Source organism: Molothrus ater, chromosome 5 (genome assembly GCF_012460135.2).
Source record: "Molothrus ater isolate BHLD 08-10-18 breed brown headed cowbird chromosome 5, BPBGC_Mater_1.1, whole genome shotgun sequence".
In the NCBI taxonomy this organism is placed as follows: domain Eukaryota; kingdom Metazoa; phylum Chordata; class Aves; order Passeriformes; family Icteridae; genus Molothrus; species Molothrus ater.
The window spans coordinates 51,432,611-51,458,221 of NC_050482.2; the positions used below are offsets into that span (position 1 = coordinate 51,432,611).

Genomic DNA, 25,611 nt, shown 5'->3' on the forward strand with positions numbered 1-25,611 from the left:
CAATGATACGCACAGCAGGGATTTTGCAAAGAGTCCAGTACTTGGTGGTAGCATTGCTGTATGAAAGGCAAAGAGATATCTTTGGCCTTTTTGTGACCTTAGTGCTCCAGCTGCTGCCCTCTTTCTAACCTCTGCTATCTCAGAACTCTCACTAATGTAACACTCTTTCACCTCTTCTTTTGCTTCCTGATGCAACCATATTCCTCAGACATTACTAGTCTGCATTCTGTGAGGTTTGTCCTTCAAAAAACAAAGTAGAGATTGTGGGATGTGGGGTATTTCCCCCTCCATTCAATTCTTCTTGTTTCTTTCTGGCTTCTTATGTATTGTGGACTGCCCTCAGATCTCTGTAATCATCTTTCTATTCACACTTTTGTGATTTTCTTCTACTTTCGAAAATGTTCTGTTTCTAGCTGTGGTTTCTTGGCATCCAGGTTCTGTGATTTCAGGAAATCCCACAAAGTTCAGTTCTGTCTCTTTTCTGCCACAGCCTTGTGATGATAGTCCCTCTTTATTAGTCCCTTATGTGAAGAACATAATCCTGAAAATAACAATTATATTTTTCTTTCTTTATTGTAACTTTCAGCTTGCATTCACTGCCCATATCCTTAATATCCGTAAGGGCAAGTTGTCCATTAATTCCTTATTCTCTGTGTAGAAATCTTTCTGGTTTTGAGGGTATTGAGAGAGACTTGCACAGGAACTTGTGTGAGATACTGACCTTGCAGGTGTGTGTATAAGTACTGTTAAAAGCATGCCTGGAATAGTCTTTCAAGAGAAGACCATCTCTCCTGATATAGGGTGGATGTTTATGGTATTTAGGCATACATTGGTAAACTGCAGTTTGTGGGATAAACAATCACAGTGCTTACAAGGTGTACTTACACTGAGGGAGAAAAAGACTAACTGTACATTTCCATCACGGTGTTGTTTGTTCTTACTTAAGTTCATAGTTTAAACTTTGAGTGATGTTGTAGTTGATGGTCTCCATTTGCTTCTTCCAATTTCTGTGTTTTTCTTTCTTTTTCCAAATAGTTTGTGGAGTTTTGTGCTTAACCTGCTTTCTGGCTGCTAGTATTTGAGAAGAATGTGCTCACACAGTGGCCAGCCTAATTAATTACTGTTAATCCCCAAAAATTGGCTGCTAAAAGTTTTGTTGTCCTTGAAGCTTTCATACTGTGCATGCTACTGTAGCATGAGAGCATGAGGAGAGGGTGATTGTTTCCTGGCAGGTTTCCACAGAGAATCCCCTGTGTAGGCTTGAGGTAAAGAGGAAGAGAGGGAGGATGGATACAAACTTTAAATAGCATTGCTAGTCTCTGCGCTGAAATAATAGCACCTTGCTTTTCAGCAGGAGTTGTGTTAAATTGCGTTTTGTGCAAACTGTGAAGTTGTGCCAGTGGCCACAGGCTGTGTGTAAGGGTAGGAGACCTCTCTCTGGTAGGAGCTGGCCTTTCGCTCAAATGTCCCAGCACAAAACTTTAAACATCTCAACAAAACTTCTTTCCTAACAGTGATTGTACATTCCAGTCAGCTTCATGCCCATAATGTATTTGCTTTTGACAATTTGAGATTGTTTTGCTGTGTTTTGTCAGGGCCTCTCTCTCCCTCCTCTCCTTCCCCAAGAGCTGCTGGAGAAAGTGCAGAGCTGACTTGAATTCCTCCTCAGAAGTCATAACAGGAGATAGACTTAGAAAGTGATTGTGGAGGGTGGCTCCTTCCTTTCCTTTCCTCCTCCTCCTCCTCCTGCTCCTCCTCCTAGCATTCTGCTGGGAGTTGCTTGTGAATGCACAGGGGTACCAGGGTGGAATTGATACAGACTTTGTCTAGTTTAGTTTATCCTCTGCTCAGACAGAAAGGCATGTGTGTGCCCTTTCCCCATTCCAAAGAGGATGTGTTGGAGGGAGAGGAACCAAAAATAAATTTAGAAACAGAAATAAACATTTAGGAAGTATTATATTATCTTAATCCTCACTGCACTGCTAAAATAGAGATGGGTCTGGGAATTTCATAGAGAAATTCCAGAAGTGTTGGAGGTTCATGTATTCCTGCAGAGAGGATGATGGAGCTGCCAGTATGTGACCAAATATGTGGGCTCAGAATCCCTTCTGGGCTGAAGAAATGAGGCCTAGAGGATTGATTTCCTGTTGGGAGTGTTGAGATATTGTGCAGGCTTACTGGGGTGTTTGAAGTTATATTGACTACTTTTGAACTTCATATTAAACTATTAATATTGTTTTGAAAAGGAAAAAAATAAGACACATTTACAGCTAATGTTTAGGGAAACATTTCTTCAAGACTGGGCGAGGCGCACAATAGCTTCTGTAATTTTATGTTCTGTTTTTTTCAGTTTTCATCATAATAAATGTGTTTGCATATCAAAAGTTTTTGGAAAAGGACCAATATTATGCATAACTGATTTTACAGAGGGTAGAGTAGGATTAGTTTATGCTTATTTTATGGCTTTGATTTTTTTTTTTTCCTTCTACACAATTTGGCATATGCAGTTGAAAATAAATTTTAGGTGTATTGGCTTACATGGAAAAAAGGAAGTTGGCAGAATACTTTAGCTCATTCTTCCCCCATTTCATGCAGGGTCTTGTCTTTGGCTGAGTTAAGACAGGCCTATATTTCCTTGCTTTCTATTCCTCGAAACTCCTACATTCACTCTTTGTTTTCTTGTCTTGCAGAACGAGCCTCTGACTTCAGGTTATCATGGCTATCCAGCAAGAGACAATCAAGTAAGTGTCTGATTGCAGTAAATGTATGTGTCCCTGCATCTCTGTACACTTAGGTGTGTTTTGTCTGACAGTTTCCTGGCTGTCATGTTATGGGGTGAAAATAGTTTTGTTCTATTGTGGATTGTTTGTGGAGACATATGTGATTAATTGACTGGGGTGTTATGGCTTCCAGCAAGATGTGGCAAGGTGCCTGGTAAGGGGTTAAATATCATCCATGTTACTAACAGCTCAGGAAATTCTTGATACTTAAAAATGTCACAGCTTAGAATCCCTGTCCTAAGCTCCCACTGTATCTCCTCAGTGTTAATGAATGTAGATGTTCAGTGCCAGTACATGCTTGGCCCTGTTTTATACTTATTGCTGTAATTCTGGCATCTGGGGAGCAAAACAACACTGAGTTTTTGTGAGAGTCTGCTTTGCTGGTGGAGTAGGGAATGACACATCCTGTTGGGTTGTTTCTAATATCTGTGAACTTGTCTTGCATTCCTTTCAAGTCCTGCAGGGCCCCTGCCCCTTGCTCTTATTCAGGATGTGTTCCTACAGTAGATTTACAGCAGTAAAAATTACACTGTTCAGTGCACTGCATCTGTAAGCATTCTCTTGCCTCCTGACAGAAGACAGAAATCCCAGTTGATGAATTTGCACGATGGAAGGAGGAGATGCTTTGGAACAAATGAAATTTAATGGTTGTAAGATAGAACTGTCACACATTAAATCTCCCTTCTTAGAATGAAGTTTTTTTCAGTGTTCTGCAGTGCTACTGCAAAGCAGAATATGAACCAGTGTAGCAGGAAATTAATATGCACGGAAAATCAATAATGCAGCACATTTCAGTAATGAGCAAATAACAAAACCAAAATCAAATTCTTTAATACTCTCAGGTACTGCTATATAAAGAAAGTGATTTTCATCATCTCTTGATGAGGTCTGGGTATATGTAATAACAGCTTAATGGGAGATGTTTTTAGGAAGGAAGTGCAGCATAGTGCAGCCTCAGCAACTGAAGAGCTTAAATCTTTGGTGCTTGGTATGTGAGTATGAGTTTATAGGAGGAAATTATTCAGAATGTCTTCTGGGATATATTAAACTGTTAACTAGCACAAATAAATACTACACACTAGGATGCTGTGAGAGTTGTGTTCCTACGCTGTCCAGGCTAAGTGAGGTAAGCTAGGCTGTGAGGCAGAGCCAGTCAGATCCTTAAAGTGGCTCATATCTTTTGGCTTTCCCATTCTAGTAGCACCTTCTGTACGTTATTTTGGTGCTTTACTTTACCTACGTGTTTAGGGGTGTTTTGATACCTACCAGTGCATCCCACTTCACAGGTTTCCTCTTTTTCATCTCATAAAAACTCTTCTGATTTGAATGTCCAGAACTATTATTGCTGGCAGATTGCTAGATCAGCATAGATGGGCATGGGAAGGTATACTACAGCCAGGATGTGAAATGAGAATTACAGCTTGGGCAGCCCTGGGGAGCTCTATATGGGTGAGCACGGGGAGTAATGAATGCTAGCAAGTGTGTATGTATTTTACGTGGCAGATAGCTTTTTCTTGGACGACAAACAGCTGCAGTTTAACTTGTGTGCTTTCATTTAGAAAATGCTTGTAAAAATATTTTTTGGCTGTTTTTTGTTTAATTTGGTTTTTCTGCCTGCTCTCTATGACATTTTGATCCGTAGTAAGTATTTGTCCTTCTGTCTTGCTTGTGTCCCTGAAGCAGCTTAAATTCAGATCTGGTTTTCACTAATGAGGTTTCAAGGCTTTTAGCTAATCTGATTGCGAGCCTTTAACTTGATAGCAGCAGAAAAAGAAGTCTTCTGTTGCCACAGGCTGGGGCTGGCATGGGAGATCAGCAATGGCTGATCCATCACCTGCTTTTTTGCATTGGGAAAGGAGCAAGTGATGTGGGAATATGTGTAGGGGTCCTAACCTTGTAACAAAGTAATTATGAGATACAGGAGCAATTGTGTTGGATTTCCTCAAACTAGGAGCTGGATTTGAGCTGGTGAGGGTAAATCAGTGTATCATGCTCGTCCCCATTGCACTACTTTACCGTAAGTATTTGTACTGTGGTTTTTTTCCCCACACTGTTTTCTTAAGGAGAAGTAACAAAGCAGAACTTATTTTTAGGGTTTTTCATCCTGTGACCACAGTAGTCAAATTCTGCTCTTTCTTTCACTTTATGTAGCATCCTACTCCTCCTTCATTTGTTTGAATGCCTTTTTCATTCCTTCAGGCTCTGAATGCTGTTCAATTGCTGGCTGCAAACCTTTCACTGTGCTGTTTTTACACCCTCTAGTGGTTAAATCATACCCAGATGTTCCAGATTATTGGAGTTTTTATTCCTGCCAGTGGAAATGTGTGATTGGTTTGAGTCCTCACTTTGGCCACTTGGGAATGCTTAGGTCTCAAGAAGAGAGTTTATTTTGTATCTTTTCCCACGTATTGAAGCATTCTGTTGTCACCATGCATGAGCAGCAGTACTGAAACAAATGAGATGGGGTTCATGTTGAGGCTCTTTCTCACAGAATTCTGGTGTTGTGTGATTGCTTTATGATAACCCAAAGCTCTGGGTGGTTGTGCAGCCCCCTTGTTCCTCCTCTGCCCCACCAGAGGGCCAACTTGCTGGACTTTTTGTGGTCATAGGACCCGGGGAGCATGTGTGCTAAATCATTATTGTATAAGTTTGCCTAAAAAGGTGCTTTCTGTTTCTAGTATTGCACTACTAGATCTATGTTACACTCCTGTAAGGAGCTGGAGAGCTCTCTGAGACTGTTCTCAGAATTCAGGGTTTGCTCTGTGGGTGCCTAATGGCCATTCAGGAATGGCAGGATACCCTTTCTTTTCCCAAAGCTAGGCTGATGGCAGGGACAAAGCCCGTGGTAAAGGGAAAATGACAGAACATTGGTGTAACATAGTGTAACATTGCTAACTGAGATGAGAACTAGGTCTTTTGGTGAGGAGAGCTTATTCCCTCGGGACTATTCAGTTTTTCAGCCCTCTGTTAGGTCTGCCAACAAAATGGTATTTCTCTTTTTGTAATGCAAGCACCTGCCTAAAATGCAGTGAACCAAGACTTCTTTGCTTCATTTCCTGAGCTGTGACAAACAGCTCTGAGGTACTTTGAGCTGGTCTCAACATGGAAAATGACTGGTACAGCTACACTGATACAGCTTTTACATACAGACAAACTCATCAAGAATACATATTCTTCTTCCAGAAGGCTGTTGCATGCTGACTGTGCCAGCTCATTTTGTATATAGCCAAGGCCTATATTATATTGCTCTAGTGCTTTTCATGTCCAAGTGTATTAGACATGATGTCTGAGATTTGTTAGAGTGCCGAACACCGGCACTTCCATGGCAGAATTTGGCAGCTGCACAGAATAATTTTGTTCCCCAACAGGAAGCAAAATGAGCAAGAACACCTTGTTTAGCTGCCACTAAAGGGAAGAGAGGAGGAGAGAGAGTTTATGGAAGCAGGAGGTAATTGCACACACCAGAACTGGGTCAGGATGTTAGAGCTATTATACCTCTTCTGTTATGGAAAGTGATCCTCAGCTATCACAACGGGTTAGGATATTGGTTTGAAGCCTCTTTTAAAAGCTTGTACTTCCCTAAGTACAATTCTTAAATCAAACTGAACCATTGGCTTGGTGCTAATGTGGTGGAAACATCGTTACCTATCACAAGTGACATTTCCTTCAACAGCTTAATTTCAGTGTCTGATTTTCCATCTGAGCACTTGCTAGGCCTGACCTGTTGTTCTCCTGTATGTAGATGAGGCTGCAGCCCAAGGTAGTGGCTGCCTATGGCAACTGCTAGGAACAGCTATCCTCTCAGTTTTGAGTTCAAGCTTAAGGTGAAATGCTGTTAAATCCTCTCCAATTGTCAGCCTTTCCCCTGGCTCTTCACTCCCTTGCTGCATTGGAATATCTGACGGGGCATCGCCGGCTCCAGGCGGATGTGAGCGCTGCCTTCTCTGGGCCACAGGCTGGTGAGGGGAAAATGAACGGCAGTGGTGGCAGCCTGTGAGAACAGGAAGCCTCCCCGTTGCTTTTTTCCCTCCCTGTTTGTTTTCTTTGCCCAGTCCTTCTGATGTGGGGAGTTTGGCAAGGAAGACCTTCATCCTGAGATGTGAAGGGTGTGTGAGAGCTCTCATGGGGAGGCAGGACAGCAGGTCACTGGGCTTCCTGTTGGAGCTGGCTGCACAGAGGCATTGCTGCTCATTGGTGGTCTCTTGGCAGCAAACAGCAGGGATCTCCACACAGAATTCAGAGGGGGAAACCTGTCCTCTCTCATTTGTGTGGTCTGAGACTCCTTTACCTATCTTTTCTTCTTCTCCATTATGTGGACGAAGTGTGAATTTGGGAATATTGCCACAACTTGATTAGCAGCTAAGTGGCCCAGCATTGATTAGTATATCCACCCAAAAAAATCTCTTGATTTAGTACCAACAGACTTGAGATGCTCTTGCCATGAAGCAAACAAAAATGTCATCCTGGAGGAAAGCGGTTTGGTCACTTGTTTGTTTTCACTTGTACCATAATAGCACCAACCCACAGTCTCTAGTGCCCTGCTTGGTCATCTTTGAAACAAAGACTCACTGTCTCAAAGTTCAAATCTAAGTAGTCTTCCTGAAAAGTTTTAGTTTTTAATTTGCTTTCCTCCTAGTAACTGACCATGAAAATAAAACCTCCAGTGTGTATGTTATGTGGCTCTGTAACCTGTGAGGTGGTGGCAGTGGAAGTGTAAAGTTATTCAGGAGCTACAAAGGAGCATGATTTGTGTGGTTTTGGGTTGTTTGTTTCTTACACTCTCTGTTTGAAAAGTGTATTTTAATACAAATTATTAAACTCAGGGGCAGAGAGAGGTTCTAGAGAGGCTCAGATAAAGTCTTAACACCTTACTCTGTGAGTAAATAGCCAGGACAAAGATCAGGAAGCTTCTGAGATCCTCCAAGTAAAATGGAGAAGACCAGGCTTGGTGTTCCTGGTAGTTTTAAGGAGTCCCTCTTGGCTTGAAAGCAATTAACCTGAAATCTGGGATGGGACCAAGCTAATGAGGGAAAACTACACTAAGCACTTGGCTTATGTTTAAAATTAGGTGGACTGGGGTAAGTCTGCCAAATCTGCTGTGTCCTGGCTCCTACAGCCCCTCTTCAGGCAAGCAATGAAGTGTTTCCACACTGTACTGGACGGATCTGAAGGGATATTCTACTACTGATTTACCTGCAGTATCCCATAGAAAATAATGAGCTTCATTTCAGAGAATGTAGTCTGGGCAAAAATGTCCAATGTATTCAGGAGGTGAGAAGCATCTCTGAGGTGGCTGCACACAAAGGGGTTCAAGAGTGTGTAGAGGGAGAACTGCTGGGATGTTACTGCACTATGAAGCTATGAAGAGTTTGGGCCAGTTCAGATGTGCTTATGGAAAGCCATTTAACACTGCAGGAGGGAAGGAACCTGAGAAGTCCTTTACCAGATTGCATCCCACGCTGCTTAAAACTCACAGTACATTCAGAAGGTAAAAACGTGTTGAGAGAGTGAAGAGAGTTAAAACAATGTAAATTGTGGTTTGTGAGAAGGAAGATAGAGAACAGAATGTTTAGCTAAAAACTGAAGGAGGAGTTGGTTACAGATTGAAGTTTAAACAATTAAGGATGAGTTGGAAAAGCAAGATCTACTGAGATTGATCTGGTGATGCATCTCCCCTGAATCCAGAACTGTCTTTGTCAGGCACTTGCTAGATCACTTGAAGCATGAAGAAGTGGTTCCTTGTTTTCTCATGCCAGACTATATCCCTAAGATGCTGCAGGAAGGGGGATTAAAAGGGGGTTAAAAAAGTTATAAGGGGGATTAAAAAAGTTGTAAGACACAAACCACCAAATAGCTTAGCTTGTTATAAACCTTCTGAAATTTCACTCTGAACCAAGTCTCTGTGCTTGTATTAGCCACATTTCCCCAAATCTCTCCTTTCCTTTGTTTAACTGATTTCCTAGCATCAAACCCCTTAAATAATACAGGAAGCACAATGTCTTGCAGTTGACATGAGTCTTGCAAGTAGATCACTCTGGCTGTATATTTATTCCCCTCTTCCCTCGTGTCTGCTGCCTTTCTGATCTCTGAATACAAGGCACAGAATCCTTTCCTTACAGAGCCCTGAATACCTTCCAGAAACATATCTAGCAAACTCCATTGCCAGTGCATGCCTTTCTCATAATCAATAACAAAAGATAATAAGTAACCACGTGAAAAAAGTTGTAAGAGAAGAAATAGTTAAGAAGTGCACCTAATTCAGGTACATGGGAAGACTTCCTCGAAGTAAGCTCCTTAAGACCTCTAAACAGCTTCTCAAGGGAAGTAACAAATACCTTGCTGATGAATAGTCCCGCCAAAGCTCTGGGGTTGTAAGGCGTTGGCAGGAAATGGGCTTGCATGATGTAATACAAATTCCTTTCATGTTTGAGTCCTCTGATTCAAGCAATTTCTCATCTCTGCTTAAGGGTTAAGGAGAGGAGATGTGAGTCATCCTTGGGAGATACCAGGAGACCACTTTTTCTCCTGTGGTGACCATATGAGTGTTATTCCATGTCTTATCCTGGAGATTCCCAAGCCCCTCAGTTCCTTTGGCAAGAGGGACAGCATCTTGTTTAGATTTTCCCTTTTGAATGATTACACCAGAGTGTGGCATGTGTGTTAGAAGTAGTCGGGATCAGTTGTAGGACTAAAACCAAATGGTGCAGAGAAAATGGCCTGTTGATAGCTATGATATCCTATTGAGGGCATGAAAGCAGCTATTCCAGGTCAGACAGAAGGTCTCTGCCTTCCAGTGTTCTGGCTTTGACAGTGTCTAATAGCAAGTACTTAAAACAGAGGGAGCAGCGCCAAGATTTGGGGATACTTCCCCTCTGCTGTGCTCTTGAAGCAATCCTGTGGCTTTGGGATTTCCTGGCTATAGATTTTTATTCTTTTTTAAAGTCACCTGTGATAGATTTTTTTCTTTATTGAATTTCTCTAAATGGTTTTGGAGCCTGTCTAAACCTTTGGCATCCACAGCATCCTGTGGCAACAGCTCCCTGCTTTAGGTGTTTTTTATGGGGGAAAAGTTCTTCCGTACATTACTAACTTAAAATTGAGGTAGTTTTAAAGCTCTTGGATGAGGGGCACTTGGGGTCCTCAGCATATACATATCTATCTATCTATCTAGATATATATATACAGATATAAATTATTTTTTAAAACTGCTTGAATAATACCTGTGCAGCTGTTATTTCTAGGTACCTAGAGGTGCCGCAGCGCGTTGCTGCCAGACAGCCCGTGCTCTTGGGAGCCAGGGCTCTGTGCTGTGCGGTGCCCCGCGGGGCCGGGCGGCGCTGGCGCTGCGCTGCCGGGAGAGGGCTCTGTGCCGTGCCGTGCCGTGCCAGGGGGTGCCCTGCGGGGCCGGGCGGCGCTGGCGCTGCGCTGCCGGGAGAGGGCTCTGTGCCGTGCCGTGCCGTGCCGTGCCAGGGGGTGCCCTGCGGGGCCGGGCGGCGCTGGCGCTGCGCTGCCGGGAGAGGGCTCTGTGCCGTGCCGTGCCGTGCCGTGCCGTGCCAGGGGGTGCCCTGCGGGGCCGGGCAGCGCTGGCGCTGCGCTGCCGGGAGAGGGCTCTGTGCCGTGCCGTGCCGTGCCAGGGGGTGCCCCGCGGGGCCGGGCGGCGCTGGCGCTGCGCTGCCGGGAGAGGGCAGCCGGCGCACGGCCAGCCCAGCGCTGCCCGGCCCGGCCCCGGGCCCGCCGCACGGACACGGGGGCTCGGCCTCTGGCGTCCCGCAAGGGTCTGGGAGTGATTCCTCATAGGTGCTTCTGGAGCGGCTCTTCTGGGCGAGGGAAGTTGTGTTTAGAGGGGTGGGGAGAGGGTAGCTCCTTCGTGCGTCCTGTCCCACCGTTTGGTTCGCTGAAGAATCACAGTGGAAAAGGTTTCCACAAAAGCCTTTAATCTGTGAGCAGAGGCAGATCCAGGAGGGTCGTTGGAGGAGGAGTGCTCATAATAGCCGTGCTTTTAGAGGGGAGCCTAAGCAGGCACTCTCCAGGCTTTCCTGGCTTGAGCAGAATCCTGGCCCGAGCTGGTTTCTTCCAGAGGGAGGGGTGCTGCCCAGCACTGCTGGCACTGTGAAAGTTGGTCCCTCCTTTGGGCATGCAGAGCCTGTGGTTCCGTGGTGGGTTTTCCCCAGCGTGTATTCTGCACATCATGAAATCGCACAGCTTTCAAGTGAATGAAGAGCATGTGCGTGAATAAATATTATTCTTGCATCTTAATTTTTTTTTAAAGGTGCTTAGAGATCCCAAGAAATTCAATTGGTCAGTGCAGTTACAGAATGTGGAAAGATGCTGGGAAAGATCAGATGCTTATGGTCAGATCCTTTACTAAAGGAAATTAAGCCAACAGCAGGCATACATTGCTAATTTTTAAGGGCTAATCATGTCAGATCAATTTTGGTTTTTTGTTTGACATGGCAGCAGGCCTGGCAGACAGAGAAAGCTACTGGCTTTGGACATAGTCCCACATGACCTTTACATAAACTAGACAAATGAAAGGTGAAATTAAGAAGGGGCTGAACACCTCATTGGAAAACCGTATGTGGAACAATTATATCATGCTTTTCTCTGTGTGTGTGTCTGATCTGGAGTCTTAACGTGGTCTGGCTTGCCTGCTCTGCTGTTCTCTAGTGCTCATCAAAATTGAGGGTAATAAAACAGTGACTGAACATATGTATGTGCAGGGCCTGGCAGCCTTTGGAAGATAGGATTAGAAATTGGAAAGATCACCGTAAATCCAGAAATGCCCTGAAATCCAACAATATGAAATTAAATAAAACCAAGCAGTATTAACAAAAGGAACTGTTTAAGCAGTATAAAATGGAGGCTAACTGGCTAAGCAGTAATATCCAAGGAAAGATCTGGGGTAATAGGAGATAACAAACTGAGTATGTGGTGCTGGTTTTTGTAATCTTGAAAACCTGGAATGCATTTCCAGGTGTGTCAAGTAAACTGCAGAAGACAGTTATTCTTTGCAGCTTAATACAGCAAGTGGAGCACTGTGCCTACTTGTACGCACTTCAGGACATTACACAGGTGAAATCTAGAAAATGTCCAGGGAAGACTAAGAAAAGGAGGCTCAGGGAGCCTGACATAATAGGAAAATACCAAGCTTGTTCCTTCTTTTAAAATGGACAGAGTAGACAATATGGAGGATGGGGATTGGTTATTTACTATGTCCGTTGAAGACAGCTTAATTGGTATCAAGAAAGGCTTAAATTGGATATTGTGGAGTAAACCAACATTTTCTGATTCAGTGTAGTGAAGTAGTGGAAGCGTAATTTAGGGGATCAGAGTTCCAGTTTCTAGGAGTCTCTAATAACAAGTTAGGAAATTCCTGATGGATGTTTGTCTAAACATACTCTGTGCTGTCCCTGAGCATGGAGGACCTCTTGACTCCCCTGTCCTGTATTTGTGTTATTTTGTGACAGTTAAAAGCCAATTGTTAGCACTGACATTATTCCACAGCCATATGACTTCTCTTTCTCAGTTTTTTTTTGGTTTTTTTTTTTTGGTGTGTGTTTAAATTGTAAGATAGGAGGTTCCTCTGCTCCTATATGATCTTGAAAGTGCCCAAGATCCTTTCTTTGTGACAGCTGCCTCAGCTCTGTTTCTTCCTGAGCATCCTTATTACTCAAATAGTGTGGGGTATTCAGCATCTCTGAGTCAGTCCTTCGTTCTGTCTTAGTAATATCTGCCGTGTATGGACCTTGGACTAGTCTGATGTTTTGATTTCCCTGTAAGCTCTCTGGTCAGATTTCCATTATGAATGTGTTTAGAAGAGATATCGTTATTATTATTTGTCTTTAATCAACATAAACAAACCTGTCCTTGCTACCGTACTTGCATGAAGAGAGGATTGAGGAGGAGCATTTGCTCAGGCTGGGCAGGGAGCGTGCCTCTGCCTGCCTGCGGCTGGGATCTGCACCTGTGTGCCTTACACCAAGTCCGGCACAGCTTCAGCGGGACCCCGAGTAAATGAACGGGATTACTCTCTGTTCTGCTGGCTTCTCCTGCATGGTGAGTGAGCAGCTCTGCATTGCCTGGGGAAGGATGCTGTGTGCAAGCAGCCTACCTCAGCCAGCTACGCAGATGCTCCCAAGACTACCTGGTGGATGGAAGATGGTTTTGTTCTTCTTAGTATTAAGGGAGAGGTATTTCCAGCAGTAGCATAATGTTGCTCAGAGTAGGCATTTGCCAGATGGTTTCAGCTCCCCCGAGGTTTTGGGATGTGAAAGGGAAGGGGCCAGGAACACACTTCTGATTCATTCCATTAGTAGATTAATCGGCACTGTCCTGGCTTAATAAGTCTCTTAGATTTCCCAGTGGAAATGGCACATGTAATTCTGCCCAGGTCATGCTCTGCACCCCTGCGTTGGAGCTTTCACAGCAAGATGCTGTGCTGCCGCAGGCAACATCTGCAAAGCAAGACTGGGAGTGGGAAGGGGGCAGGTTTTCTGGTAGAGGGAGAGGTGAGAAAAATCTTTTTAGTAGAAACTGTTAAATAATGCTTGTGGGAGTGAAATAGGTTGTGAGAATCTGCTTGAATTCTGCATTTTGGTGGGGACATACTTAAAAAATATTGGAGTGATAATTTGATGTTAGGAGGCTTTTTTCCCCCCTTCCCCCCTTCCATTCTGTATTAATTGCCAGCTAGATTGCATTTTCCAGGAAGTCTGTGATTAGAGGACAAGGGTGCTCTTCCTGATAAAGGTCAGAGGCTGCTGTCTCCAGAGGCTGTTGATAAAATGATGAGATCTGTCTTATGGATTTTAACTGAAAACCTCAGCAGATGCTGTGCTGCTATTTACCTGGGGGTGAGGGCAGGCAGTCCCCCATGACCTGTCTCTTCCCACCTCTGTTTCCAAAGGCCAGCCAATTGTTCAGTGCATTTAGTTGCTGCTGCTGCCCACACGAGAGGTTTGTAGCTCATGGAGTTTTAGGAGGAATCTGTGGTTTTAATTCTTGCTGCCTTTGGATTTCAACAAACTGCACTTTGATGTCACAGCAGCATCAAGCTGGCTTGCTGCCAGGCCCTATAAAGATTTAGCAATAGGATTGCATCTCATGAGACCCACTGAAATTCCTTTGCAGATGGATTTTGTTGAGGAGACACTTCAGGTACTACCAGCAAACACATCTTCGTGTTTTCTGGTCCATTGTTCCTGCTGCTACACCTGGAGAGCATGGGCTACCCTTTCTTACAGGTCAGGAGGACAGCAGCGGCTTACATTGACAACAGTTTGATCCTCATCTTTATTTCTAGGGCACCTGTCACCCTGGCTCCTTGCCATGGTCTCTCTAAGCTAAAACAGTGCTGCTCATTTCCAAGTGCTTGGAGAACAACATCTTGTTTTCCAACCATTTATGGCAGCTAGCTCCGATCCTTTGCGGGGTCTGGAGGAAGACTGACAGGGGCCAAAGGAGTAAATGTCATGAGACTCGAGCTTTCTGTTGAAAGCTGAGATAGAGATATTTTACATCCCGTGGTATATGTAGCCGGATTTAGGCTCCTTGGTATTTCCAGTAGAATGGCATTTCAGAACTGGGAGCTGAACTCTGACAGCAGCGTTGTCCCCAGTTGCTGTCAACTTCACCCCAGACAGAGAACTGCTGTTTTTCTCGAGCAGCTGCTGCTGCAGAGCAGAGTACAGGAAAAATGATCGTCACTGAAATAATTTGAAATAGACAGATAGAGCCAGCCATCTGAATTTTACTCAAGAATTAATCTAATCACTGTGTAATATGTTCTTACTGGTTTATCTTACCTAAAGGGCAAAGTTAACTACATTAAGCACAATTTGGAGCATTTGATTTCCTTCAGACTTAGACTTTGGATACAGCTGACTATCTGTGTACGAATTTCGAGGTTTCTGGGCGTCTCTAATCCAGTTTGTAGTGACATTACCATTAGATAACCATAGAAAGGCCTTTATCTGAAAGGGAAACTGCATTCTTCAGGTCGCATAAGGATGAAAAAAGATTGTTCTGGTCACTGTTGCTTTCTGGAAATTTGGGAACAGGGAACAATTTAATATATTGTTGCTTTGTTATCCAAGTGTGTAGTTTCTCTAGCAGTTACAATACTTATCAGATGGCATGGTTACACTTCAGAGCTTAAATCTGGATTCAGATAAAATAAGACTATATTGCATAGAACCTAGGACACAATAAATGCATGTGTTGACTAGCCATAGTTACTTCAAACCATTCATTTCATCTAAACTAAGTGAGTTGCTACTCATTCAGTCTGTCTTTATTAGAAAGGGATTGGAAGAATAAGGAGGCTGCAATTAATACCTAATGCAAAAGTCTGATTTTGCCAGGATTTGATCAGAAAATGCAACAGAATGGAATTCACAGTACTTTTTCTTTGGGTGTGGGGTTTTTAGGTTTGCTTTTTGTCATGGTTGCCTGTCAGAGAAAGAAGGGAAGGTGGATGAGCCTTAATGTGAGGTGTTTGAAGGTCACAGTATGTGACCTCACAGACTACAGTGATGCTGAATGTCAGATCTATAGCCAGTCTGCTCCTACAAAAGCCAAAGTCCTCCTGATTCAAGTACAATCATTGACACAAATGCCAGGTTGTTGGGACATCCCATGTGACAAAATGTGGGTGTTTTCAGTACTCAGTGCATGTGAGATCTGTTAAATCATAGGTAGGTATCTATCTGTATGCCTCTTGGAAGTCCCATGTTAAGTGTATACACTGAAAAGACTTTGAAGAATAGATTCTCTCTTGTTTATAAAGTGGGAGACCAGTAGTGCAGTTAGTCTTTACACACACATGCTTTTCTAAATAGTCTTAAGCTCATAGCTCCCCTAGGGACGAGTCAGATGGAGGGAACTGTTTGCTGCAGCCATGAGAGTAATCCAGCTAGATGGTGGTGGCACAGGTATAGTTAAAGAGTGCTTTGCTCAGAATGAGATCAGAAACAGAATTGCATTTCTGACAACTGACCTTTGCTGATCATTGTGAATTGAAGTTGGGGATATTATATTCTATAACTAAAATTTTCCGGTGGCTTTTCTGTCATCTCAAAATGTTTCTCTGTTTTATATCTATTTATACCTCTTTTCTTATGCTTTATTAATGCCTTTTACATTTGAACAGTCTGCTATTCCTTTATGTGGCTTGACAACTGCCAATACCCCTGTTGAAATATTTTGCTTTTAGTTCTGCTAATGGCAATTTTGCCTGGGTTTTCTTACTCCCGTTATGTAATGGAAATATCTGCAGTCCTTAACACGTGTGTTTGGTCTCTTTCCACCCACCCATACTTATCACAGGTTGTGTTCCACCAAAGTCTTTTTAGCAATTGGGTTTTGTTGTTTTTCAGGAGATGTCATTCAGTGTTTATTGGTGTTAGCTCTTCATTAGCTGCAGTAATTCCTTTCTTCTTTGCTGATTATATCCTTGTGCCATTTCCCACACTGAAGCCTTATTTCAGGCATTCACCTATTTTGTCTTCATTAGGTACATAAGGCTGCTAGGGAAAGTCATGGATTTTTCTTCTTCTTAGAGGGTCAAATGAAAGAATGTTATTTGAATAAAAGAGAAATAAGAAATAAGGCATCTGTGATGATAAGGATAAGAAAATGGGCAGATTGTAGTATTTGTTAGCTGATTTCTTCCCTCTCATAGGTGTATTTACAGTTTACTTTAAGGATTTATTAGTCTTTGAGTCTCTAAGTTTAGGAGAATGCATTTTATACCCTTAAAAAGGGACATTAAAACCCAGTTTTCAACCCAAGCAATAAAGGATAGAATTTTATTCCTCTCTCTAGCAACTTTACTATCCCAGGATTTGTAAACTGCTTTCTAAGCCATAGTAAATTAGATCCCAGCAGTACAGGCCCTCTGTAGATAAATATAGTAGCCATTATACCTTGATATAGTCATATTGCCTAGGAAAATACTACTGTTATTGAAAAGGAATTTGCTCAGGGCAAGAAGGTATCCATTACTTCCTGAATAACTCACTAACATTGTTAGCCTTCCTTTGCACAAACAAGCCAGGAGGAGTCCCTTTCTGCAGGATGGTATTACTCTCCATCTGTATTCCTATTTATTATCAACAGACCTAAACTGAAGTTTCAGCATATTAGTAAATGCCCCTGTGGTCCAGGCAAGAGAGCTATGCCCTGTCTTCTCCTTTACCTTCTGTTGCAATACTTTCATCTTCATACCCTTTCTTAATTTCTGGCATATTGCTGTGCTGATTAATCGCTGATGCAGTGCAGCCACTTGACATGGTAAACACAGAGACAAAAAAAATGGGGCAATGGTGCTGCAGCTTGATTGATAAGGTTTTGGAAGCAGTTTCCTTCTTGCTACCTGAAGTCTCACACCTTGAATTGGATGCCATCAGCTTCAGTTCATCCTTTGGTATAACTTCCTCTGTGGACTATGAAGAGATGAGTTGTTGATGTAGGAGCTGAGCTGTTTTTTTTTTGTTTTTTTTGTTTATGACTTCCTCTTCAGAATCCACAGCCACAGAAACACCCTGTTTAACACTGACAAGTCTAGGGCAGAGAGAATCTTTCTGCCTTTTATCAGTTCAATTGGATATTGTACTCCTGATTTGACACTAAAAATAGACTTCTGTTGGAATTTGATGCTGTGTAATAGCTTTCTGCTACTCCATGGAAAAACTGAAGGGAGATCAACTTTTTTCCCTTTATGAAGGTATTAAGGCAGTTATTAGCTAACTGAGCTTTAAAAAAGTTATGTTTAAATACCAGAGTTGGAGCTTACTCTGTTACCCTCTTACAAGTACCTAAGTATATTTGCTCTGTGCCAGTTCAGTGTGGACTTCAGACTAGATTCTTGTGTGATAGAATGCAGAAGAAACAGCCTGAAAATCAGGCCTAGGGTGGCAACACAGCAACACAGAGAAGCTTTTTCTTCTGTAGATGTTCAGCTTGCTAGATTCTCCTCAGAAGATATTGGAGGATTGCAGACTTCACTCCTGATCCACCACAGTAAGGCTGACAGGTATAATTCATGGAAATTCCCACTTGGCTGCCCAACTCATGTTTGCTATATCCTGGGAGTGGCTGCATAGTCATTCTGTTTCTGCAAATGAATGCCCAAACTGGAGCTGTGAGAATTCCTTACATCTAAATGTTTGCATGCTCTTCAGTGTTTAACTTTGAATTCTCTGGCTTCACAATTTAGTTTTGTTCATGTGGGTGTTCTTGGTTTTAATTTAAAAGTGTATTTTTGGAACATGTTTTCAGTGAAGTACCTTTCCTAGTTACTAAGCTTTTTTCTCTTGAAGAATTGGCAGTGCCTTCCTGAATAGTGCTCTTGAGCATAGTTGTGAGGAGAGGAAAATCCCAAACAAACTCGAAAAAGCTTTTAGTGGTATCCATTTCTTTTTTTGTAACCTTATGTACTTGAATGATAAGCCTATGAATTGAGATCTCCTGAAGTTTATTTAAGGACTTAAATTTAACTACTGTGATAAGTCAGTAGCAAGACAGTCCTTAAAAATTGTTGGGTTTGTTTGCATGTCAGGGTGTTTTATTGTTTCAGGCTTTCTGCTTTTTGTGGAAGATGAACTAGCCTTTGATAGGTTGCTTTAAATAAGTAATCTCTTTTCTGAAGCCTCTTGTTGTACCATACATGCAGAAGAGAAAACAGGGAATCCAGTTTTCAGTAATGAAATGGGTTGCTCTATAACAAAATGTTGGGTTTTTTCTTGTAATATGCCAGTGTTTGGCTTATTTGCTTGGCAAAACATCTGAGAGGAATTGTGGTCTTTTTCTGGATGATTTATTGTATGCACTTTGTATTCTTGCTTCCTTTCATAAACAGGATAATGCAGAGTGAGGCTTCCTGTAGTCCTTTTGGATGCTGAGAGGAAATCTACCTTGTGTCTCAGAAATTGTGATAATCACAGATAATCCAGCATCCTGAGCAGAGGCAGTCTCACAAATGAGCAGTACTCTGCCGCTAGGGTAGTCTCCAGCGGCACCCAAAGGAGCAAACCGACCTCAAAGAAGATCCTCTTATCTCCATAGGAACTGCATGTGTGCCCAAGGCTGCCTTCTGTGCCTTTCCCCAGATAGCTTCCAGCCCCATCTCTAATCTTCTTTCAAAAAACCAAAACAAACCCCAAATAAAAATCAACCAATCCAACCAAATAAAACCCCCCAAGACACAAGGGATGCCCAAACCCACAACTAGCAGAGGTCTGATTCCCCTGTTCTCTCCCTGGGATCTTCTGCTGGAGTCAGATAAGCCATGGAAAGCAGCCACTGAATTGGAGAAATTTCCCTCTGGATGCTGTAGAGCATGTTGCTGTTCCAGTCTCAAGTCAGACCTTTTGTAGATGGTTCTTGAAATGTTTGCTGTGGTAGGACAATGATTGAGTCTTCATCCTCCGTCTGAATCCAGCTTCTGCATAAAATGTGGACACAGTGTGGCTTTTGGCTGTGAGGAGCTGCTTTCCTTCAGTTTGAAATTAAATTTCCCTGTTCAGCCTTCTGCAGTCTCATGCCTTTAGCAGTAGTGCTGCTTTCCTGATGGAGTCTTCTGGTATGATAGGGGCTGGCCAAACTCGGCGAGCAGCAGCAAGGCTTTAATAATAATGGGCTGCAAGAAACACCTGCATTTGGTGTTGCCATTGCATCACAGTGGTGCTTTTGGCCTTATGGCAGGTTTAATGTTAGTGCTTGTAGTTAGGGCTTATTAGAGCTCAAAGTGCAGGTGATGCAGTTCAAAGCAGACTGCAGAGTGTCCACATTTCAATATGTCCACAGCTGTAGTACAGTTAAAACCCACTTGTTATCTGGTTGCATCCCTTTTGTTTGCAAGCTTGAGCTTGATAAGAGAGCCACAGAGCTGTTTGTTGGGTAGCTGTTGGAACATCTTCCTTAGTTACTGTTGGAATGGAAGGCATTTTGTTATCACAGACTGCAACAGCTGACTTTTCTCCAAATATAGAACAGAAATACGTATTGAATGCTTTGGCTCTTCCTTCAGTATTGGGAATGTTTCTACCTTTTCCCCATAGTAGCGGATCAATGCAGTTGCTGGGGTTTCTATTCTTGAGAAGCTTTAAAAACACATTATCATCTTCCAGCTCTGACTATGGATTTTACCTCCTGTCACGAGGATTCCCTTGTAAATTTTATTTTTTCCCTTTCTAATTTCCTTTCTATTTTTTTCTCTCAGCTTTTCTTTTTTTTCACTTGCTAGAATATATACAAGTGTTCAAGTGCGGGGATGTGACAGGGAAGCCCGAAAAGCAATCTGTCTGTCTAGGAAAAATGTGCCACTGTACCTCTGGTCCCACTCAAGTGCTGAGTATGTATGTAGGTGCATTGATTTGGTCTCTATTCTCCTTGCACATATCCAGATGCAATTGTCACAATCACTTTAACTAAGCTACCGCTAATTTATATTTTTACAATTGATTGCTCTTTTCTGTCAAGATGGAATCTAATATGGACTTACTCATTTTCAATGTAACACTTCATGAACTAAGAAATTGTTTTCTCTAATTTAGCAATCTGGAGGGTGTTCTTTGATACCAGCCCCCCTATGCCTCCTGCAACTGTTGTCGCATTAGAAATTCCAGCTGATCAGATGGGATTTTCCCTGTGTTATGAAGAGGTGCTCATCTAGCCACTCATCCTGTGTGCTATCTAATATGATTTCAGTGGCGTGTAGCAGACACACCAGCTCGTACCATTTCTTGAGCTTTATCTGCTAGAATGTTAATCCACGAGCATTTGAAATCATACACCTCTGAGACACAGTCAGCTAGAAACAGATAACAACTCTTTGAAACTGTGCCGTGCCCATTCCCTGCTTGCCCACTCAGATCTTTCCTAAATAGGCTAGAACTTTCTGTAAATAATTTTTTAAGCATTTGTCTTATTTGAAACTTATATGCCAGCAGAATACTTGGGTTGAGCTTATGCACATAACTGAGTAGTCACAATAATTCTTGTATGTAATTAAAGCTTTTGATACTGGTACAGAAACAGGTAGATTTTTTTTTCATTTTTCCCAGTGTCTCTTATTTTTCCAAATTTCTTTATACAATATTAAATAGGTGGTTACTTGCTCCCTTTTTTCTCTTTCCCCTTTTGTTACTTGCTAAGATTTTCCTTACTTCTTTAAGAAGCAATAAAGTCTCTGCAGACTGCTTTCTTCCCCTTTCACTTTGATTTACACAACAGCCTCCCATCACAGAAGAGGGACCAGTGTTTCACTAAGCTACAGTTCTCTGAACATTTTTCTCATAGCTTGGTATATATTAATTTTAAAATCTTTTCCTTTCTACTTTTAATCCTGTTTGAGACATGAAAGATCCCTAAGAAATAATGTGTATTTCCACACACAACAGACTTTACAAGCTCCCTGACACTTATCCTGTAAACTACTGTTGTTAGGATTATGGCAAAACATTTGTAGGGGATCCTAGCCACCTGTATCAGAAGCCTGTCTTAGTCATGTCTGTCTTTGTTTTTCTGGAATAAGATGCATTGATGTACTGTTGTCCTCTTGCTCCTTAGAGAATATTTTATGTTCTTTTAGAAGAAATTTTTCAGAAAGAAATGTCTTGTATGGATACTCTTTATATACCAGCTAATGTAGTTGAAAAATCTGAAAAAAAGCACAATGATGACCTAGAATGAAGAATGAACAACATCTAGTTGTTCCTTGCCTCCCCCAATTGTATCAGCCAAGCCAAATATTTTTCTTGCTTGTAAACTGAGGCTAAAATGGCACTGCTACCAGTTCTGCAGCTGTGGATAGTCGTGGGCATGTGCTTCACGTTCGTTGTGTTGATTTGAGCCTCTGGGCAGCAGCAGCTCTCTTGAAGCAGGGTGGTGGTGCCTCTCGGGTCCTCCCACAGCCTCATTTCCTCACCTGCTGGGTACTCCTCTCACTGCTTGAGAATATTGGGTGTAGAGAAACCTGCTCTTGCAGTTCATCAAACAGGGTTCCTGCTCCAGGACAAAGGCATTACATCACCAGAAGTCTGCTGCTCTCAGTAATCTTTCTGTGTGCCTTCCATGGGGAGGTGGTGGCCTTGTAGCTATAGTGGCAAATAAATTTTGAGGTAGTATTTAGATGGTTCAAGGAGGGTTCATGGGTCTTGTTTTGATTTGGAGCTGAATGTGACCTGCACAATGTGGAATTGCTGGGATGATTTGTAACAAGCCTCAGTTATTGAAATTAATAAGTAGGCTTATTCTGAAAGTTTTTATTTTCTTTCCCAGAAGGTGGCCTATAGGATGAGAGCTTGGGGAAGAAGGGGAAGAATTTTTTTTTTCCTTTTTGTTTCTTTTTCTATGTTTTTAATTAGGGGCGTTTTTAATAAATCTTCAGCTTAGTTTTAAGACTCATCCTTTTCGAGTCTTTTATATGAACTAGGATTTACTTGGGTTTGTTTACCTGGTCCATGTGTCTTCTCACTTTTTCCCTACACACAAGGAATCTCAGCTTTCATTTAAATGACCATAAGATCATTTTTGAATTGTGATTCTGGAGCAGAAGAAAACCTTGAAAATGCCATCAAGGTTATCTGGTGCAGAAATGTCTGCTTCGGTCTGCAGGCTGGCTGAACTAGTTGCTGCTGCTGGTGTGACCCTACTGCAGAGATGTTAACAGAAGTGTCTAATCGTGATGCAAATGTCAGCATTGCTGCTGTTTCACTCCTCTCAGAGCCTTTGAGAACAGGTTTTTGGATCACATGCTTCACTCTTTGGAGACTGTGGGGCATAGGCTTTAGTGCAGTAAGTGAGTTTTAGGAACATTGCTTTTCACCCTCTCAACCTGACCCATTGTGTGAAAAGGTGAGAGCAGATGGGAGACCTGAGCAATGCCATAATGGAACAACCCTGTGCAATCCCAGCTTTCTGGAGGAGCTCTTGCTCCTTTCCCTAAGCAGCAGGGCTTGGGTTTTCTGGGCTGGAAAGTAGTGTTGTCTTGCTTGTCTTTAACCAGCAGATCCCCATTGACTGCTTCCTGGTAATGGGAATAAGCCTTTTCTCCAGGTTTCTATGTGGGACTGCACTGACAGTTATGTATTTATTTCCTTTGAGCCCATTGCCATGCCACGTGCTCAGGTCTGTTCCTGGGACATGCCTGCCCTGGGGTGTGTCTGTGGCTTGCTGAAGGTGAGGGGAGCCTGGGGAGTGTGGAGCATATCTCGGGTGTCTGGGCTGGCTGTGACAGAGGGCCCATCCATTGGTCACCCCATGTCAACAGGGCCTTGTGTGTGGAGCCCGACACGTGCTTTGCTCCAAGCCCCCTGGATTGCATTTAAGTAATCTGTAAGTAGAGGAAGCAGAGGTGATATGTGGAATAGCACCATTTCTATATCTTTAGCTGAGATAAAAATATTTCTTCAAAACTCATTTCCAAGGAGACCAGTACCTCAATGAAAACACTTCTTTTTTTTTTTTTTTTTACTTTTTTACTTTTTTTTTTTTTTCCCCATTTGAGATGAGGCCATATTTAACTTAGCATTTGGAGGCAAGGGAAGTCAATTCTTCATTTTGAGGCGGGAAGGGAAGGGGGCGAGAAACCCGTTTTCCTAGTTTGGAAGAGCGGTTTAACTGATTAATGAGATGCGAGGTGACACTCATCCTGTGGCATCGCGCACGGGGGATGGGACGAGGATTTGCTCGTGCCGGGAAGGGCTTGCTGGTGCTTGTCGAGGGAACTGGGACGAGTGTCTTTCGCTCAGCGCGCCTTTCCTGGGGCTGCCGCCCCACCAGGAGAGCTTTGCAGTCCTGAAATTGGAGCAGGCTGGGAGCACAGGGCTGTGAGGGCACTTGCCCCAGTCAGACTTGGGGGGAAGCTGCCTCCAGGCAAGTGGGAACCCGATACACTCTGAGGAACCGGAGCCAGCTGCTGCTTTCCCTCTAGCAGTATGCAAGTCTGTAAAACACTCATGTGGAGCCACCTGCGAAAGCAGATTAACCCCTTTATCTGTGTCGCTTCTCTTCCCCAGCTCATGCCGGCAGTGGTTGCTCTTCCTGAGGGAGCTCCAGGGCTGGCACACACGGATTTTCTCCTTAGCTTCAGGATCCCTGTAGTTATGCCCCTTGATGCCTGTCAGTGGTTAATGATTAAATACAGCTACTGAATTGTGACCGAATTTGGGGTGTTGACTAAGGGGGTAGATGAAGATGTGCAGAACCTGCCTATGGCACCCTGCGTGGCTCCTGCATCTATGGATGATTTCTGGAGGAACAATTAGTGGGTGGGGGGGAATGGGTCCTCACCCCCAGTGACCTTGTAGGACAAGGTTTTTCTCTGCTTCATTCACGGCTACAGTTCCCTTTTCTAAAGTAAGCGCTCTCCAGCACTGGAAGCCGGGCTGCATTTATTACTAACCCCACCCATCCCTGCCTATTGCAAGAATCTTGTGAGGCTGAGATTGTGTTTTTAGAAGCAGAATGACAGAGAGAAATTCCCTGGAGGCGAATGCAGAGTGTGTGCTGTGCACGCCAGTACAGACACACGGGGCTGGGAACTCCCAGGGAGAGATTAAGTGCGAGAGAAGAGCGCAGAACAGCCAGAGCTGGAAGAGGGGGGTGGAGGAGGCGAGACGCTTTCTAAGCCTCAAACTGAGCCGTTTGGATTTTTTTTCTTTAAGAAAAAAAAACAAAAAAAAAACCACCCTCGACCAACCTCGGTCTCGTCAGTCTTACTGAAGTGCCTCTTGTGTTGCCGGATCATCTCACTGCTGGGTTTGAAGGACCCAGGCTAACATGATGTACCTCTGGGTGAGTAGGAAGCGTGTGTGAGGGCTTGCACACTTTGCACATATAAGGAATGGAAAGCTGAAGGACTCTGCACTAACGTGAGCGGCCTTCACTGTTGGGCTTAGCTCTGTGCAGCCTCTACTCACTGTGGGCTAGTTTTCCCTTTGAAAAAAATAATATTTTGAGCAAGTACTATTAACTGGGTATCAAGCAGGCTTTTCCTGTGGTTATAAGTGCCTCTAGAGAGAACAGTTTTGGGCAGGTGCCTTGGAGACAAAATTTTTGGTATAATGCTGCTCACTCTCTGCCAACTGAGAGACCTGTGTGTGTATATATAATTTTTTTTATGCATAAAGCTGTTCCCATGTGCCTCTGCTTTATGGGATTTTTAGTGTTACTGAGAGACATCCCAGGTAGTGAAGGAGTGCTGCTGAAAGGGATCTGTAAGTCTCAGAAGGCTAGGAGAGGAGCAGGAAGGGTTTAGATAGTTTTGCAGTTTGGGACTTTGAGGATGGGGGGAGAAACTCTTTTGAGAAAAGCTGGATGCAAGCTTGTTTTTCCAGAAGTGGCACAGTTACTCAAGTTTCTGGTGGAGTATGGAAAATGTCAGGAAAAAAACATATGTAAAGTGCTATATAGATCCAGCAAGCAAAGTAATAGCTTATACAAAGGCATATATATTTTCAGCCTTTGAGCAAGGACTGGAATTTCCACTGGAGCAGTCAGCTTTTAGACTGCTCAGTCATCAACGTATAGTTTGTCTGCTCCCGGGCACCCTTGAGATCAGCAGTTTGCCCTTGGGTTTCCTTACCCTGATATGTGAGGTAAAGAATAGTTGGGTCCCAAGTTTTTGGTTTGATTTGTTTTGTTTGGTTTTTTTTTTTTTTTAAAACCCTTGTTTGTAACTCAGAATGAGAGGGTTCTCTCTTCCTCTGGCTGCTTTGAGTCCAGCCCCCCATCACTCCCAGGAACAAACACTGGTTTATTTTAGCAACAAAGCAAGCCTTGGAACCCAGGCAGAAGGATTTGACTTCCCTCCTTTGCACATACACAC

At 43.1% G+C, this 25,611-nt stretch overlaps 1 protein-coding gene across 7 annotated transcripts in view; it reads left to right on the plus strand.

Moving 5' to 3' along the window:
* RBFOX2 (RNA binding fox-1 homolog 2) overlaps nt 1-25,611 on the plus strand; it is a 171,198-nt gene that overhangs the window by 32,664 nt on the left and 112,923 nt on the right. For all 7 annotated transcript variants that reach the window (XM_054514877.1, XM_054514879.1, XM_054514876.1 and 4 more), the window contains exon 2: nt 2,691-2,741. In XM_054514877.1, coding sequence (XP_054370852.1) covers nt 2,691-2,741 — 51 coding nt within the window. The remainder of the gene's footprint in view (nt 1-2,690; nt 2,742-25,611) is intronic.